Source organism: Aptenodytes patagonicus, chromosome W (genome assembly GCF_965638725.1).
Source record: "Aptenodytes patagonicus chromosome W, bAptPat1.pri.cur, whole genome shotgun sequence".
NCBI lineage: Eukaryota > Metazoa > Chordata > Aves > Sphenisciformes > Spheniscidae > Aptenodytes > Aptenodytes patagonicus.
Window position 1 is genome coordinate 17,745,376 of NC_134981.1, and position 18,051 is coordinate 17,763,426.

General features: G+C 42.8%; 1 protein-coding gene across 1 annotated transcript in view; it reads left to right on the forward strand.

Annotated features, from left to right (window-relative positions):
* Window positions 1–18,051, forward strand: part of LOC143171953 (pikachurin-like) — a 124,531-nt gene that overhangs the window by 72,304 nt on the left and 34,176 nt on the right. Inside the window, 7 exon segments of the mRNA XM_076361139.1 lie at window positions 4,820–4,865; window positions 4,867–4,933; window positions 5,178–5,514; window positions 8,248–8,348; window positions 10,229–10,329; window positions 11,453–11,597; window positions 14,131–14,320. Coding sequence (XP_076217254.1) covers window positions 4,820–4,865; window positions 4,867–4,933; window positions 5,178–5,514; window positions 8,248–8,348; window positions 10,229–10,329; window positions 11,453–11,597; window positions 14,131–14,320 — 987 coding nt within the window.

Here is an 18,051-nt window from a genome sequence, read left to right on the forward strand (position 1 = left end):
GCATGCTTGGTTTATGTTACATTGATCCATTTTCAGGGAGGAAAGAGAGAGCAAGTTTCCCCAAGGGTTCTCATTTATTTATGATTTGGTTTCATTTTTTTATAGAAGGAAATTATGTAATAAATCAATTTTTTGTTGCCTTAATTACAAATGCAGGTTGCAGGTATTTCACTTATATGGCTGTTGGTTTTTTGCTATATCAAATCTTTCAATGTGTCATGGACAATTTACTTGAAAACAAAAGATTTCATATATCAAGTTTAGTAACAACAAAGTGTCATCACCTGCATCGCTTAAATACCCTTCATCTCCTGGGGAAACAGATGGAGTTTGCACTGTGCCTGGAAGGTCACCAGCCTTGGGCTTTGTCAGACCAACAGAGGAAATGTCTTCTGTTAAAAATACTGTCCTGCTTGTCTCCACAGAAAATGTGACAGAAGTGGCTGCTTAATCCAGGTACATCCCTTCCTCCGGGCCTGGCAGACACCGCCTGACTTCTCACAAATGGGGGTATCCATATGCTCTGGCTCATACTGAGCAAGGCATTGGCACAGGTGCTTAAATATTCTGCATGGTGCTTGAATGTGTCAGCTGAGGCTCAGGCACAGGAAAAGAGCAGTCCCTCAGGCCCAAACCTTGATGTAAATGATGGTGATGTGTCTTGGAGATAGCAAATGGAGAATGTTTTCCACAGAACTGTTCCCCGCAGATCTCCAAAGGCTTTACAAATGCAGCATTTGTATTTATTGTCCCTGTTATACGGACAGGGACAAAAAGCAAGAGACAGGCCAAGCGATATGCAGTGCCTCACTGTGAGTCACTGACAAGAAAAATCTCAGATAAAAATGCCCCGATGTATTTTGGACTTAGACCTGTGAGGTCTTCTGCACGAAGGTGATCAGTCTGTTAACATTTCCATTCAATCTGCCTGCGTTGCAGCGCCTGGTGGTCTACCAGGATCCTACACTCTTCTGTGTCTCCTGATCAGTATGCTGTCACCTAATCATCAAAACAAAAGTTTGTGTGACTTTCTGTTTGTTTTGAGAAAGATTTCTTTGGTATAACTTAATCCCTGATTATTTGGAAAGAAGCTGTTTTATGTTCATGACCCCCCACAGGTTTTCCAATTAATTATAAAACAGGATTATAGGACTGGTAGAGGGTCTTAAACAAGCTTCATCTCCTTGTATGCTGAAACACTGATTTAATGAAATATAGCACACTTATAATCTCTGTAGTCATTGTTTTGGTATTTGCAGAGTACCACTTTGCTTAATTGTCCCTGATTTGCCACCCATTATGAGATGAGCTCTTCACTAAAGCTATGCAGTGCTCTTAAGAGATGGGCTCGCGTGGGGGTTTCTCTACAAAAAGTCCTGTTAGCTTCTCTGCTTTCTGTTTATTTTGCAGTTTTGTTGCATCACGTCACATGTGGGTATCATGTCACATCCAGTGAGCCAACACCAAATGTAGGGCAGAGCAAGGCAATTGAGAAGCCAGTGGGCTGTTAGATGGTCTCATCATTTGTGTGTGTACTCACCTGTATAAATCCAGGCATAGTTAGAAGAGAGTACATCTCCATGTCTTCATTGCTCCCAGGTACATTATGCATTACCAAAACTGCTCACAGATCAGCAGGTAGAGTAACGTAGCATGTGCCAGCTGAAACTCAGATGGAGCCAGGGGAGCGAAAGCAGGGATTTGGGGCCATATTAGAGGCCTGTGGATATTAGGACACCTTCTGAAGTTATAGTTTTCCTGGTGATGCCAAACTTACGTCCTGAAGGTCTTTGAAGAAGGGCCTCAAAGCAGTCTTTTCTACCAGCCACAATAAGCCATACCTTCTTTGCTGTCTCCAGGCTGTAAATGTTGTACCAGTTCAATAAGGTGAAAGGAATCATTGTCTGGTTTAAAATAGTGGGTACATTTTGTCTCCCAAGGTCTTCTGTTGGAAAAGCATGGAACATTTTGGTCTGCCAGATGAAAGAGGTGCACTTTCTGCTTGGGGAACTGCCTGTGTTTCCTAAGTTACCAGGTCTCATTTCATGCTGGTGGTTATTGATGTAGTTTAGTGTTAACTCCACTCAAATCAGGAGAGTTACACTTCTGTAAAACTGGCATGGCATTAAAATCATATCTATACCTGTAAGCAAGTGTGCATATCTGAATGCAAAATCAAGACCTAACATTTTCCTACATGTTAATGTGAAGATACTTCGTTCTCTGTATTGCTTCATTCCTGCCATTCTTACTGAACCTAAATCCCATTAAGCCAATAGAAAGTTTGCTTGAGAAGAGAAAAAATGTGGCAGAATTTGAACTATAACAGGTTTTTATTTTGTAGCTTGTGACCTCTAAATTAGAAAATGGAGTTTGTGTATCACAGCTTGTTTGAATACAGATTAGATTGTTTTCCCTGACATATGATTGATCAGTAATGTGTGATTTTTTCCTTTCTTTTTCCCAACTTAGTTTTATTGCTTCTGTTACTCTTAGGTAAATTACAGTTTCATCCATTAGAAGAACTGAATTAGTTCTGAAATAATTTCAGACACACAATATAAAGGCAATAAGTAATATTACAGACCTGACTTAAAAGCAAGAGTATTCCAGTGAGCTGAAAATTGCTGCATCTGCTGGGAGCTGAGTTAGTGCTGGGCTCTGCTTCATTCATATAATTTCCATTAAACTGCAAGTCACATTTATAATGTTTATGTTTGGGGTTTTGCATATTCTTTTGTAGAAATGCATGTCTTATAAAGTCACTTTTGCCAAAAGAAGGAGATTCTGATGCAGTGATGGATGGAAGAGAAGTGGCCAACCTTCCTACCTTCCTACCTGGAGTAAAATTATCCTGTGGTGGTGATTAACCTGAGTGACTATTCAAGTGAATACTAGGAGTAAGAGGTTTTGCCCTATTTGACCTATTGTTTTCCATAATGAATGCAGGATTGGGACCAGTTCATAAATGCACAGTCTGTTTCTCCAGTAGTAATCCTTTGCCTGTGCATTCACAGTCACTAGCAGAAATAACCTGGATGCAGTTTGTCCAGTTGGCCTCATCTCATTACCAATCATAAAGCTATGAGTTCTCTGCTTACCTCAGTTGCTAGAACTCTTATGCTGAATACTGGTTTAATATACAGTTAAACTATATTATTTACAGATGATTAGGTATACATGTTAGAGTGGAAAGGCTTATATACATTCTCTCCTAGTCTAGCATGCTGTTTTGGTTGCAAATGTGTATGCCTCATTACCTCTACTCATTTGCTTCTGTTTTTTCTATATGCTGATGTAAAGCCCATTGATAAGTAACTCCCACAGAGTGTATGGTGGGCAGCCAATTAGCCAGCCAGGGCACGTGTTCGTATCTGGTGCACATATGCTTAATTTCATAACTGTCTGCCAGGATTTCTGGGTTGCAGTCACGGCAAAGGAAGAGAGAGTACAAAAAGATTTAGACAAGTGCTCTCCTGCCTGAATCAGGTCAGTGAGATACTTTTCCTTTATTCTCCACTGAGGTGGGAGATGGCTGACCCCAGTTAGACTGGCTCAAACAGCGTGATAACACCGTGCTCACACTGCTCCTTCTGAAAGCCTGCTGGGCTTTGTTAGCTTTTCCTGGCTCCATCAGGTTGTTCAGTGGTGGTAGTGAAGCTCTCACTACCATCAAGTGATTGGTTAGCTGGCGTTTTCTGGCTTGTCAGGTCTCCTTTCCGCAGACAGCCACTGCTCAGCAAGACTTTGCGTCTCTGCGTGTTGCAATGTGAAGGACCTGCTAACTCATGAGAAAATATGGGCAGCTTGTGGCTGCTAAAATAAACAAGCACACATGGTCAGCCCGTACAGAGACTTAGTAAAGCAAGGATTACCTACGCTGTTTTTAAGTGACCGCAGAATATTTTATGGAAAATACAAATGTATGAAGTCCACTGTTTCACTGGTTACCAAATGTGTTATATTCTTAACCTTGCTGAAATGACAAGAAACCGTAGTGATGAAGTTACCCTTATTATCTTTCCTCATGACTTCTGGTAAATTTTAGTAGCTAAAAAGCATAAACCATTGTTTAAGCAGAATTTGCTGTGTAAAGTGCAGAAAAACACAGATATTTTCCACGAGGATCATCTTACTGTTTAAACTGGCCATTCCCAGCCCAGAGTCCTTCACAGTGCAGTTCAGCGCTCCAGGGAGAGGCGGAGGCAGATTATGCACATGAAAAGCACATGATGTTTGTGCGTGTTCCTTTTTTCCAGGTGCTAAATTGCATTTTAAAAAAAGCCTAAAAATACACTTAGGATGTTAATTTCAGGAGCATTGGAGCCAGTGGAAGTAGGTAAAGGCCTAAGCAGAGTGTGCCAGAAAAGCCCTACCTAGATGCATCTCTTTTGCTGTTCCAGTAATTTGGTCACCAGTAGGGCAGGTAGAGGACTGTATTTATAAAAGGGAAAAGTTTGATCTAAAAACAATACAGCTATTACAATGTAGTCCATGCTGAAAAAAATTCAGAGCTGCTCTCCTGGAAGAATGATAGATAAAAGTCATTTTGCAATGGAAGAACTGAGCTTTTCCTGCTTTGTTAAGGAAACACAGTAAGTGACTAAATGAAGGTCTTCACTTAGTTTCTTTTAAGTTGCATATGTATCACTTGGACAACGTCTTCCATCTTCAGGCTGACACTTGCATTGTCTGTACAGAATGAACATCACCACCGCTTCAGATTTTAGTGTGTTGAATCAGGGGGAGGTAAGATCTGAGTTGCTGTGTGTATAGTGAAAAAATATATGAACTGAATATGCCAGTTGTGTCTTTTTAGGCTCTGAAGAGTTAGGAAGTGGAAGCTATGGGCATCGGTATATCACAGACAGTGACTGGTGATGATGATGGATTTGATATCGATGACTCAGACTACGACATTTACATAGAAGAGGTAACTTTCAAGATTTCACTTTGACATTTCTGTTTCCTTTATAGTCTTAATATTTTAAAGTGTCCGGTCTTGTCAGAAAGTTTAATATCTGATATTGTATGCTCAGATATAATAATGTGGTTGTTTCTTTTTCTTCAGTGAGGATGAATTTGTTACCTCAGATCTGTATCTTGGAAGGTATTTTTTTCATTTCCATGTAGCATTTTAGGTTTTACTGAATTTATGATTCTTTATTACCTTTCAGCTCAGACCGCTTCCTGCTATCAAAGGAGGCAACAGAAAATTTCTGGTCGAAACTAAGGTCACGCCAGGGTCTAGTTCCAGGCTCCTATCACAGGTCCTTACAACCACTTCTGAACCCACTACTTCCACTCCCACCGCCACACGGCCTTCAACCACAGCAAGGGCAACTACAGCTAGGGCAATGAGGAGGGGTGGCACTTCTTCTGCAACGCACCTCTTTGATCTCTCCTGCGATGAGACCATCTGTTCTGCAGACAGCTTTTGCATCAACGACTACAACCAGAGTGGCTCACGCTGCCACTGCAACTTGGGAAAAGGAGGAGAGACATGCGCGGAAGGTAGGTTTCCACATGCCCACAAGTCTGTGGGACTGTGTTTCCTCAATAGCCCCAGACAAGGCATCCCTCCAGCATCAGCAGGCCGAATGTCTGTGGCCTCTGCGCAGTGACAGCCACCTTGGGGAGCACCAGTCTGCTGTAAGCCAGCTGTGGGCAGGTTGCTGCTCTGCTGCTGGCTTCTGTTAGCCTGGGACAAGGAGCAGCTTCGTGGTAAACCAACCAAAGTGCGTTTTGGGAATAGCAGGCTGGGCTTAATGGATCCCTAAGGACAGCAGTGGCTTCCACTCCCAGTTCAGACACCAGTCCCTTTGCTTCTCTTTCCTCAACTAGGTTTGAAGAAGTTATTCTTTAATAAAGCTGAATGCAGACCCTGTGTAGATGTGCACAGGGGAGGTTAATACTCCTTCCCCCACCTAGGAGTGGGAGGGTGAAGGCGACAGGTATATTGGTAGGCACCCAGGCCTGACAGGGTCCAGCCATGGCATCCACAGCTTCCAGCAGGGACATTCGACCCCCATTTGACCCTTGCCTTTTGCCTGCAGCTGAAGCCCTGAAACACACACATTTCTGGTGTGGTCCATCAGATGATGCTGATCCTGCAGCAGGGAAGCGAGACAGAGCCACCATTGTAAAACCGTCTCCGGAGGAGGCTTTCCCCATGGTCTATGGGGCAGAAGTGCTGGAGCGGTAGCCCCAGCTCTCACATCAGGCAGCCTGGGGCAAAGGAGACCTGAGCCGCCACTCGAGCTTTGGTTACAAACAAAACCCCCTCCCCAGTTCAGAAAACATGCCCTGAAGCCCGGGTCAATGTGAGGAGGTGTCATTGTCCCAGTCAGGCCTCGCCATGCGTCCTCTCACCTCTCTGCAGGGCAGCTGAGCCAGGGCAAGAGCTCGCTGAGCTGAAGGAGGCCATTCTGCTTCTCCTTCCCTGGCTGCCTTCCTGTCCTCTCCCTCTGTGGGCCTAACCTCGCCCTTTCGCCGGGTCTGATGTTGAGCTGATCACCTGGTGAGCCAGTCCAGCTCGCTTACCAAGCCAGAATCAGTTCACTTTTTTTTCCCTGGAGTTATTTTTCTGCTGATTTGGTGACCAAGGGGTCAGATGAATTCCAGAGCTTGTGCAAAGAAAGTGTCCCGTTGCTTGTAGTGGTGCTGTCCCACTAGCTAAGAAAGAGCTGATCCATCCCTCTGCATGCTGATCTGATCTGCCAAGACCCTGCCACACAGCAGAGCATCAGGGACACATGTTTCTTCTGCAGGCTCGTGTTAGACATTTGTGATGCACAGTGTTGTGCATCAGAGATACAGACACTGGGGGTGTTTGATCTCCTCCCGGTGCTGGAGTAAAGAGAGCTCATTCTGAAAATAATCTGTTGTGACTCAGTCACATGGAACAGCTGCAGATGTGATTTTTGGCCTTGATCAAGTATGAAGAGCTGAGGATTTATTTGAACTGACATAGCTGTATACAACTTGTAGAGCTGGTTTGTTAACATCAGTCCAAAACCACCATTTTTCACAAGGGAGTGTTTTATTCCTTGGTAAGCAGTAGCATCATGTACCAATATTTTCTTGTATTGAATTTCTCCACAGCAGCCAATATTGTTAAATAGTATATTAATCTGAATGAAAACAGACTTTTCTTTAAAATCAACAGCTGCATGATGCTCTGGTCCAGTCAGTTCTGCTTGTGATCAGGGCATGAGTTAATTGCTGTCTGCTGTGGTAGCATTCAGGTTTATACCGCCGGTTCTCTTCACCTCAGTCTAAAATGTATTTTATTTGTTTGCCTTGCTAACAAAAAAGCTGAGAGAATTGTATCCAGATCCAAATATGCGAGAAAAATCCACTCAGTATTCAAATAACAAAGAGGAATAGGACTCCTCATTCTTCCTTCCTCATTAGACTTTGACCCACTGCAAAAATAAGAATTCAGGCCTGAAACTGGGTCTGTCCTCAGTGCTTCTTAGGAAAATGAGCTGCAAAGGTAGCAGTAAGACATCTCTCTGTTTGTTTTTTTTTTTCCTATGCTGGAGCTGGAATGGTCCTCTAACATAAGACGGTAAAGGTGTGGATTGATAATGCCAGCTGACAAGAGCAATATGAAGGGCCACTATTGCAGCCAGGGATGGAGAGATGCCTGCAGGGACCCTCTTCTCCCTATCACTCCCTTTACCTTCTGCCCTGAGCTGACTAGAGGGAAGCACTGGGAGTTGCTGGGCTTTTATGAGCCATCCAAGGATTCTCCAGATGCTGGACATAGCACCTATGGAGCAGCAGTGACTAATACAGTCTGGAGCCTGGCCCAGTGCACATTTCCTGCATATGTTTTTATAATCCTGCAAAACAGAAAACTACTTTGTTGTCTCTGTGTTATATGAATTCTTAAAAGGAGATAAATATAAAGTAGATGGGTTCTGTCTTCTGTAACAAGGATGAAAATCTGGAGAAAGTTCCACTGAAGTCAGCAATTAAACTGTTGAGCAGTATTTGGCCATCAGTATCCTGTTTCTTTCCAAGTTCACCAGATCCTTGGGAATAAAGGAATTAGTTATGAAAGGTGGTGGGAGCACAAGGTAATAGGTTAACTGATTGTTGACCGCTGCTGACTAACGGTTGTCTCTGGAGGAACTCTGCCTTGCATTTTCACCTGATGTTATCTAGTGCTAAATGTGTATATCAATTTTTATATGGGAGAAAACTGTTAAACAACATGTTTCTGTCTTTGCTTTTCAGATATTATTATCCAGTATCCTCAGTTCTCTGGCTACTCACACATCACCTTTGAACCACTGAAAAACTCCTATCAGACATTTCAAATTACCCTTGAATTCAGGGTAAGTTTAAGCAATTCCAAACTCACATAGGAGTTTTAAATTTTATTCACTTATTCTGATGCTGTGGAAAATGGAACAGTAACTTAGCTTCAGTATAGCTTATAATGTAATTGTGGTGAGCCTATACATAACCTTCATCTCTAAAGATCTGGCTTCACATTCAGTGAATGCAAATGAAGTTGGTAAACTGGGCTAAAATATTTGTGTCCATTATTGGTAGGCAGTGCATGAGAGAATGCCTGGGACTAGTAATACTGGCATTGCAGACTAACAGCAATGTACATTGGCAGGGTTATAGCCATGTGAATGAGCTACAGGCTGAAGTACACCTGGACTTTTTGTGAATTACAGTTTGGAAGTGGCATGCAGTATCTTTACATATAAGAAACTGTGATCTTCTTGTTGTACTGAGCAAAATACTGCCCTATATCCAGAGTTCCTTTCCTACCCTTCAGGATTTAAGTAGGCATTATTTTTCACCTCTGAAGTTTGGGACACTGGCTACTAATACATGCAAGATACTGGACTACTTAAACTACAGGTCTGAAGTGGTGGGGTACATCCCACACTGGCTTGTGTTAATGCTGTCTGTGTATTACGGACAGAGCTGGTAGGGCTGCCTGTAGGGAGGGTGGCCAAGCAGGTGTCATACATGAGCTCTCGGATGCACCCCTGCTCCCACGTAAGGCAGACTCGCCAGCCTCATAGCCTAGGTACGAGACTGTCACTAGAGCAGCAGCAATCTGTTGCCTCATGTGGTGATCTAACACTCTTCTGGCAATTTGTCAGCTTAACTTGCAGGATGGCTGCAAAAAGTCACTGTGTCAGCTCTATGTACATATGGAGAAATCTTGCCTGCACAGATTGTTCAGCTTGAAAAGTGTCAGGATCACTGAACGTGTGAAGCAGAGTGTGCAGTAAGTCTGATGTGTCTACACTTAACAGGCTTGCTAGGACATCCTTGCTAGACTTTGTGCTTAGAGGTCTCATATGGGATGTCTGACAGTTTTTAATGCTTTCAAGCTTGTTTGTAGGTCTGATATTATCACACTTGTGCTGGTTTTGGCTGGGATAGAGCTAATTTTCTTCATAGTAGCTAGTATAGTGCTGTGTTTTGGATTTGTGATGAAGTCAGTGTTGATAATACAGGGATGTTTTAGTTACTGCTGAGCAGTGCTTACACCGAGTCAAGGCCTTTCCTGCTCCTCACACCACCCCACCAGTGAGTAGGCTGGGGGTACACAAGAAGTTGGGAGGGGACACAGCTGGGACAGCTGACCCCAAGGGACCAAAGGGATATTCCATACCATATGCCATCATGCTCAGCATAGAAAGCTGGGGGAAGAAGAAGGAAGGGGGGGGACATTCGGAGTTATGGCATTTGTCTTCCCAAGTAACCGTTACGCGTGATGGAGCCCTGCTTTCCTGGAGATGGCTGAACACCTGCCTGCCAATGGGAAGTAGTGAATGAATTCCTTGTTTTGCTTTGCTTGCATGCGTGGCTTTTGCTTTACTTATTAAACTGTCTTTATCTCAACCCACGAGTTTTCTCACTCTTACTCTTCTGATTCTCTCCCCCATTCCACTGGGGGGGAGTGAGCAAGCGGCTGTGTGGGGCTTAGTTGCTGGCTGGGGTTAAATCACGACACTGTAAATAGAAGAGATGTTCTTAAACCATTTAAGCATTAAGGAAATGTTTTTTTTAGGTTCTTCAAATGCAAGATTCAAAATCGATCAACCAGTTGCTGATTTTGCAAGTTAAAAACTCCATCTGAAAACTGTTGTCCCTTTTCTGGAGAAAAGTCTCCCAGTGCTGCTTGCATTTATCTGTCACTGTGAGGCTTAGACTTTGATTTTTTATGTTGATGCTCTGATTGCAGGCTGAATGAGAAGATGGTTTGCTGCTATACTGTGGAGAAAATGAACATGGTCGTGGTGATTTTATGTCACTAGCAATCATCCAACATAGCATCCAGTTCAGGTAAAACATGGATTTCTACTAGGCTCACCGCCACCCTAAATCTGATGTAAAGAGAAGGGGCCATTACTGCCTCCTGAGACTGCTTTATGTGATGAATATCTGTCGTGTCTTTGACTTCTGCCCCATGCAGTGCACAAAATGGATAGTATTACTTCATTTAACAGTTCTTCAATATTTTGTTCTCTCATCCTTGTTTAGCGTGTAGGCATGTGCCCTGTTAAACTCTTTTTACTCAGACCTTGGTGTAAAGACAAAATGATCAGTTTTCTTCGAAGCATTAGTCCGGGGCTCATTGCTATGTTATCAGAAATGCCAGTGAGCCACTGCTCTTGCTAAGCTTATGCTATATCAAGCCGTGCATAGTCAATGTTTTTGCTTCACAGCAAAAGGACCTGCAGATAACATAGCAAAATAAAGGATTTAAAGCCAGCAAGGGGTCTAGAACTTCATCCATATCCCTTGTTTAGATGGGAGTTGCAGGTTTTTTAAATGAAGGTGGAGGGGGTTTCTTGCAGTCCCATAGATATGAAGCATGTGAAAGAGTATCTCCAGGATCTCCATATTTGGGAGGGTGAGTCCTTTGAAAGTGGGGAAAAATAAAGTGGGTGATGTGCCTTAGTTCTGTTTCTGTTCACCTCCTGCACTGAACAGCAGTCAGAGAAAATGGCATGTTTTGTGCACATTCAGCTCCACAGAGACTCTCCTGGAGGTCTCCTTGTCAATCAGTACTGAGTTTCATATAGAATCGCAGAGTCATTAATATAGCACTGCCTTTCACCAGGGAGCTAGAAAAAATCCCAAGAGAAATTACTGTGATAGCAGGAACTCAGATTGTAATACCCTGCATCTTGAAACAGTTTCAGCTGTTGGCAAGCTTTGCAATGCACTTGGTACGGCCAGAGGATGCAAAATCTTCTCCATGGGAGAAAGACAGATAATGAAGTTTGAAACTTAGAACAGATCATATGTAGACCTGCTGTCTAATTTTCCTGTAGCCTGTTAATATGCAGTGTGAAACAGAGAGCTTCCCGGAGCGAAAGGAATATTTGGAGTCTAAAAGCAACTTTTTGTTATTTGGTTAATGTAAGATTGTCACCCTGCCCTCTCCGTCTCATGCTCCCAGGTTCAGCTGTGGCGCCAGAGTTGCAGTCATAACAAGTGAAAACAAAATCAAACTGGGGAACTGGCACAGCATCACGTTGTTCAGAGACAGGATGAATGGCTGGCTCAGGATGGACAATGACGCTCCAGTCACAGGAAAATCTCAGGTAGGTAATCCTGCACCTGCAGCTCGACCTTGGGCTCTCTCAAGATTATGATGACATTTTTTCTTGCCAGCAGAAGTCTGATCAGATTTTAAAGGTACATTTTTATTCATCAGTGTTGGGGCATTTAGTGAACCAGGATTAGTGTACAGATTACTCTTCTACATACGTAGTCTAGAAATCACATAGATAAATATCCTAGTGCTGAATCCCATCACAGTTTCTCTGTTGTCCTCCATCCTTGCTCTGCCGTCCTTCTGCTACACTTCGTTAATCTCAGATACAGGCTGCTGTTAGAAGTTTACCAGATTTTACAGCTGCTGTCCCCGATTGCTTTCTTTTTCAAGCCTCAGAGAACTTCTCTGCTTCCTCAACCAGAAAAATTAGATGCATATGTGTATATGTGTATATATTTATGTATAATATGCATATAGCCACACAAAGTTTGTATACAGAAGTGTAATTACATGTATACCATGGACATAGATTTAAGCACAGTAATGAAGAGACATTCTGCCCGGACTTATGTTAACACCAACAATTTCATATGAGGCCGCCAGGATAAAATATAATAGAGGAAGATGTCTTGACTTGCTCATTTGTTACCAGGCCAGAAAACAGAAGTGAAATTAAGGCACTGAAAAAAAGACAGTTGCAAATTGTTTCAGATGTCTTTCCTCTTCCCTTTGATAACCACTATTAGCATGCCATCCCTAGCCCTGAAAAAAAGTGGCTTCAGACGTCTTATTACTTTACACTTTCATGTACAGGCACTGAAAGGAAAAAAATCTCGAGGACCTGAGTAATAGGAATGGGATGAAGCCTGTCAGCATAAATGCTGTGTCCTTGGAGCCTAATGGCAAGAACTTCTGCTGTGCATTGAGTGCTCATCAGCTGGAAATGACAAAGGAAAAGCTACCAAGGCTATGAGGCCACGCAAAGGGCAAATGTGAATCAGGAGAGATACATCCAGTAGAGACTAATGCCATTGTACAGCACTTTGGTAAGACTGCATCTGGTTACGCAGGGCTATGATCACCCATAGCTGAGAAAGATGAAGTCAAACAAGAAAAGGTGCAACGAAGGACTAGTAGGAGGTTTATGGTTCAGAGTCTATTACAAGAAGAGTTTGACAGTGGACACACATTTTTCTAGCTGCATCTACACCAGAAAAAAAGTTAATTGCTCCAGGTGCTGCTCTCCACCAGAACTTGCTGCTACCATAGTATTGTTGCTCCAGTGAGTCCTCCTCAGCCCTTCCTAGTGAGAATGACCTGAATTAGTGTCAGCAGAGTGGTAGTCTTTTCTGACATGGTTCATTTTGACTTGAACAGTCTTAGAGAGTGCCCACAAGAGAAGTGGAGCTTGACAGACCAAGGGGGGTAGGAGCATCAAAGGCGATAGGAGATGGCAAGCAGTTGGAGGCAGGCTGGAGAGCTGTATGCCCACAGCCCTGGCATATGCCCACCATGAAACCCTGTGGACATCTGAACTCTCTTTAGCCACAGGCTCCACCTGAATTATTTTTCCCTGCTGAAATTGAGATCCATTTGATGTGTTTCTGCAGTGCACTGTGCAGTGAACATCCATAGACTCAATAACCTTGGCTTATTTAGCCTGGCAAAATATAGGCTACGGGGATATGATTTATTGTTATAAATACCATGGAAGCAGGGCAGGGGTGAAAAATCCAGAAAGCTTTTGGGATAAAAGTCAGCACTGTCAGAAGGACACATTGGAAAAAACTGGCCATGAATAAATGTGGGAATTCTGAATGTTTTCTTCTAAAGGGCAGTGAGGTTTTGAAACAGCCTTTGAGTAGGAGGCAAAAGACATATATTTTGATCAATTTATGAAAGGAATCATGACTCCATTGCCCACAATAGCATGGAGTTTGATTCAGTGATCCAAAAAGTTCTGTCTGGGCTTTTTTTGTTCCTTTCTGTGCACTATAGCAGTGCTAGTAAACTTGTATGTGTACGTTTCTATAGGCAGATTAAGGTAAAAAATAAAAAAGATGGGGAGTAAATTTAGTGCTGGCAAAGTGAGCAGAACCCCACTGAAGTTGTAGTTGTATCAGTTTATGTCTTGTCTTGGTTTTTACTGTTGTTTTTTGTCATTTCATTATTATTCAACACTAAGCACTTGCTGGGTTCTGTGCAAAAGGCAATATCCCATTGGTCTGTGTCCCCCAGGGCTTAGAGTTTAGAAGACAAACAATTTTGGCAAAAGTAAAGGAAGAAATTGCAACAAAAGACAGATTACAATCCCTCCTCAGAACATAGTGATTTTTAATATTTTTATTTTGTATTAAATAGTCCATGTTATCATGATGGATGCAGGTGCAAAAAGTAACATTTAAAATGATAGACTGAGCGGAGGAATGACTAATGAAAAGGAATTACCAATGAGCAAACTACATATCCCCTGAGACAATTCTTCATGGAGAAAAAAATTGATTATACACAGTGTGGCTTAATTAGTTATCCTGTGTTATATCTGTTCTACATCATGTCGTGCTCTGTTTTCCCTTTAGGGCCAATATAGTAAAATTATGTTCTGGACTCCCTTCTACGTTGGCGGTGCCCCCAGCATGTACTGGCTGGTCAGAGCCACAGGCACCAACTGTGGGTTTCAGGGCTGTGTTCAGTCGCTCAGCGTCAATGGAAAGATAATTGATATGAGACCCTGGCCATTAGGGAAAGCTCTCAGTGGTGCTGATGTCGGTAAGTGTAATGGTATGGGGTCTTTAATCAGTGATAAACCAGGGGTTACTTTTTTTGCCTGTTGAAAAAATTGAGTAATGGTCCAGGTTTGAGAGATGAAAGGTGCGGTCTCTATTTTTGGCATGGTATTTCTCTGTGACTTTGCACATTGCTTTTGCTGGGTCTGTAGTAGGAGAGTTTTATCACACTGTGCAAGTAAACATCACTGTAGTATACCAAAAACCCTTGTGAATGCAGTTATCCAACACAATAGTAAAACTAGTTCTCATGGGCAAACAGTAAACTCAGTGTTGCTGATATAATTACATCTGCACCAGTATTTTTGCCAACATCTCTCAGGATGCCTCTTCATGCTCCTGACTGACACAGTCATATCATCAGAAATCAATAGTATGCACACTGTGTTTGTATTTAAAACACTATGGACCCAACAAAATGTGTTTTGCCTAAAGGCATCATTACACTTGTCCAAAACAACGCAGGGATCTTTCGGACCCACAGCAGTGCTGTGGCCATTACAAAGGGCTTTTCCCCATGAAACCCCATTACTGCTGAGGCAAACAGGCTTTCCCACTGACCATCCATTGTTTTCATTTCCAGGGTCACAGTATGTTTAAAAAATACTGTGGAAGAATTTCTTTCAACAGCTTTATTAAGTGTTATTATAACATTATCTCCCCTTCACAGATTAAAAGATGGAGAAGTAGGGAAGTTAATTAACTAGTCCTGTCTTCTATACATTCTATTCATCTTTATTTCATCCATGTAATGGGCACTCAAAAAAAATATAGGGCAACAAAATCCTTGCTTTAATGACCCCCAGTCTAAACAGTTTAAGAGTAAGAGTAAACCCAAGTCAGAAAGCAAGTGGTAAAGGCAGGAAATAGATCCCATATCACTGAACTCTCTGTGCCATGCTTCAGCCACAAAGTCATCTTTCTTCTCTTCTATAGCTTTGCATTTGGCATCCCAAGGACAAAGTGATTAATGAGAAACTTCCTAACAATTGCTCTGTATTCTCTAGATACCATGACCAAACTTCTGTGCAATATAGGGGGGGAACAGAGTGGCCCAAGAAACAGATGCTGAAAAGAATAAGGCTTTGGAAGCAGAGAGTAATTTCATGATAGAATAAGAATCTATGGAATTTATATAGATAGATGAAAGCCTTGCTGAAGTTCTCAAAGCCCTAATCTCTCTTGCCTTTTGGGTTGCAGCTAGCTTTATTCCCATCCATGAATGCTCCACATACTACTGCATTAACAATCAATAACAATGAAAATAAATACTGGGTTCTGCCATGTGTGACTCAAAACTGAGTGATAGAGCCTTACTGTCCTTACGTGGCTGCACACACTTATATGAAACTGTACCAGGAGAGATTTGCAAACAATATGCCATATAAGTTAAGCTTAAAAGAAATAAATTGCAAGTGAACTCTACTAGGGTTTAGGGATGGTTTTTGCTAGCCAGTCTTTTGTTTCTTTCCTATTGGCATAGTGTATAAATCAGGGGTGCTGTGGTATATGGACCGCAGAATTGAGGGTGGGGAGGAGAGGGGTCCATCCTGCCCCTGTGCCATCTCTGCCGGCTGCAGTAGAATTCCCACTGGACCATGAGTTAAGGGGCTGACGGAGGAGGCAGCACTCGTGGTTCGGAGCAGGCACGGCAGGACCCTGTAATCCCGCTGCAGCTTCCCTCCTTCCTCATCTGCCACTGCGCTGAAGCAGATGCAGCCTTCAGACCTGTGATTTCCCTTTCCAGTGTAGTCACCTGTGCTGGCCCGAAAGCTGTGATAACGCAGGTCACTGAGACATCATGAGAGCAGTCTGTCCTTAAATACCAAGACTGCTCCAGTTCAAGTTGTCCCTCAAACCAGTGAGCCTGCGACTTGTCCAATTATTGTTATATTCCTTCTTCTTCTCTGTTTCTCAAAGACTTTGCTTCATTTTGGTCTGTTTGAAAATACTGACAGCATTGACTAATAGTGCAGCAGATGAAGTAAAGATGAGCATTGTCTTAGTTTTATGTTTGTCTCAAAATCAATACATCTAGATCCTTGTTTACCCTCATGTCTTAGATCAGTTTCCTCGTCTATAAAACAGAGCTAGTGCTACTCATTTCTGTCACCGTCACAATAAGTGATGAGTATGTGAGGGACGTCAGAGACTAGATACTTCTTTGTAATCATGGAGAACATAGGCAGTAGGGCTGGAGAGGACCTTGAAGAAAGGTTCAAATAGTCGTTTTAAAATGTTCTCTGTTTTGAAATAAACTTGAAAATATGATTTGTATATGAAGGGTGTTGTGGTTTAACCCGGCAGGCAGCTAACCACCACACAGCCGTTCAATCACTCCCCTCCCCCCACCCCCCACCCCCCCATTAGGATGGGGGAGAGAATCGGAGAGAAAAAAAAAAGTAAAATTTGTGGGTTGAGATAAAGACAGATTAATAGGACAGAAAAGGAAGGGAAAATAATAATAATAATAATGATAAAAGAATATACAAAATAAATGATGCACAATGCAATTGCTAACCACCTGCCGACCGATGCCCAGCCAGTTCCCGAGCAGCGGTCACCCCTCCCCTGGCTAACGCCCCCCAGTTTATATACTGAGCATGATGTCATATGGTATGGAATATCCCTTTGGCCAGTTGGGGTCAGCTGTCCTGGCTGTGCCCCCTCCCAGCTTCTTGCTGGCAGGGCATGAGAAGCTGACAAGTCCTTGACTAGTGTAAGCACTACTTAGCAACAACTAAAACATCAGTGTGTGATCAACATTATTCTCATCCTAAATCCAAACCACAGCACTGTACCAGCTACTAGGAAGGAAATTAACTCTATCCCTGCCGAAACCAGGACAGTGTCCACCCCTTATTCTATACCATCTACGTCATGCCCAGGTCCCCCACTTTCCAATACATTTCCATTAATCACCACCCCTTTTCCTGGTTTTTGATATATATATGCACAGATATCATTCCCTTAGTCTATGGGCCATCCCTCTAAAATGTTCGGTGAGTTCATTTAGTCCATGACTTTGGTCTCCATCTGTCATAATAATCTTTCAGGGCTGGAAAGATGGAGAGGGTATGTGGTGTTGGATTGTTTCATGTTGAAGTCAGTTCTGGTACCATCATCACTGTGCTTTGCTCGGTTTCATCGAACTTCATTCTTCATTAATCTGTGTGATTCTTATTGTAATATCATTGGTATGGCATATAATATTACATAGCACTTAACATCATATAGTTCAGATCATTGGCTATTCTCACCCAAAATCAAATCCCCTTGAGGTACACATCGGACTTCCCCATCCTCCCACATTATCCACCAAGTGTACCCAGGTCCTTGAGCAAAAGCAATCCCACGGATGGGTTTGCCTCTGCCCGAGGCAGGAATAACCCAGACTGTCTTCCCCAGCATATTTTTTATGTGCACTACAGGGACTTTATTCCCGTCTACAGTACGTAAAAGTTCTGACTGGGCAGGGCCTGATCGATTGGCAGATCCCCGAGTGTTGACTAACCAGGTGGCCTTTGCTAAATGTGTATCCCAATGTTTGAATGTCCCACCACCCATTGCTCTCAGCGTAGTCCATTGTTTCGTTCATTTTTCCCGGAGGCTGGTGCATGACAGGGGATGTGATAGACCCACTCAGTGCCATGCTCTTTGGCCCAGGGGTCTATGAGGTTGTTTCGGAAATGAGTCCCGTTGTCTGACTCAATT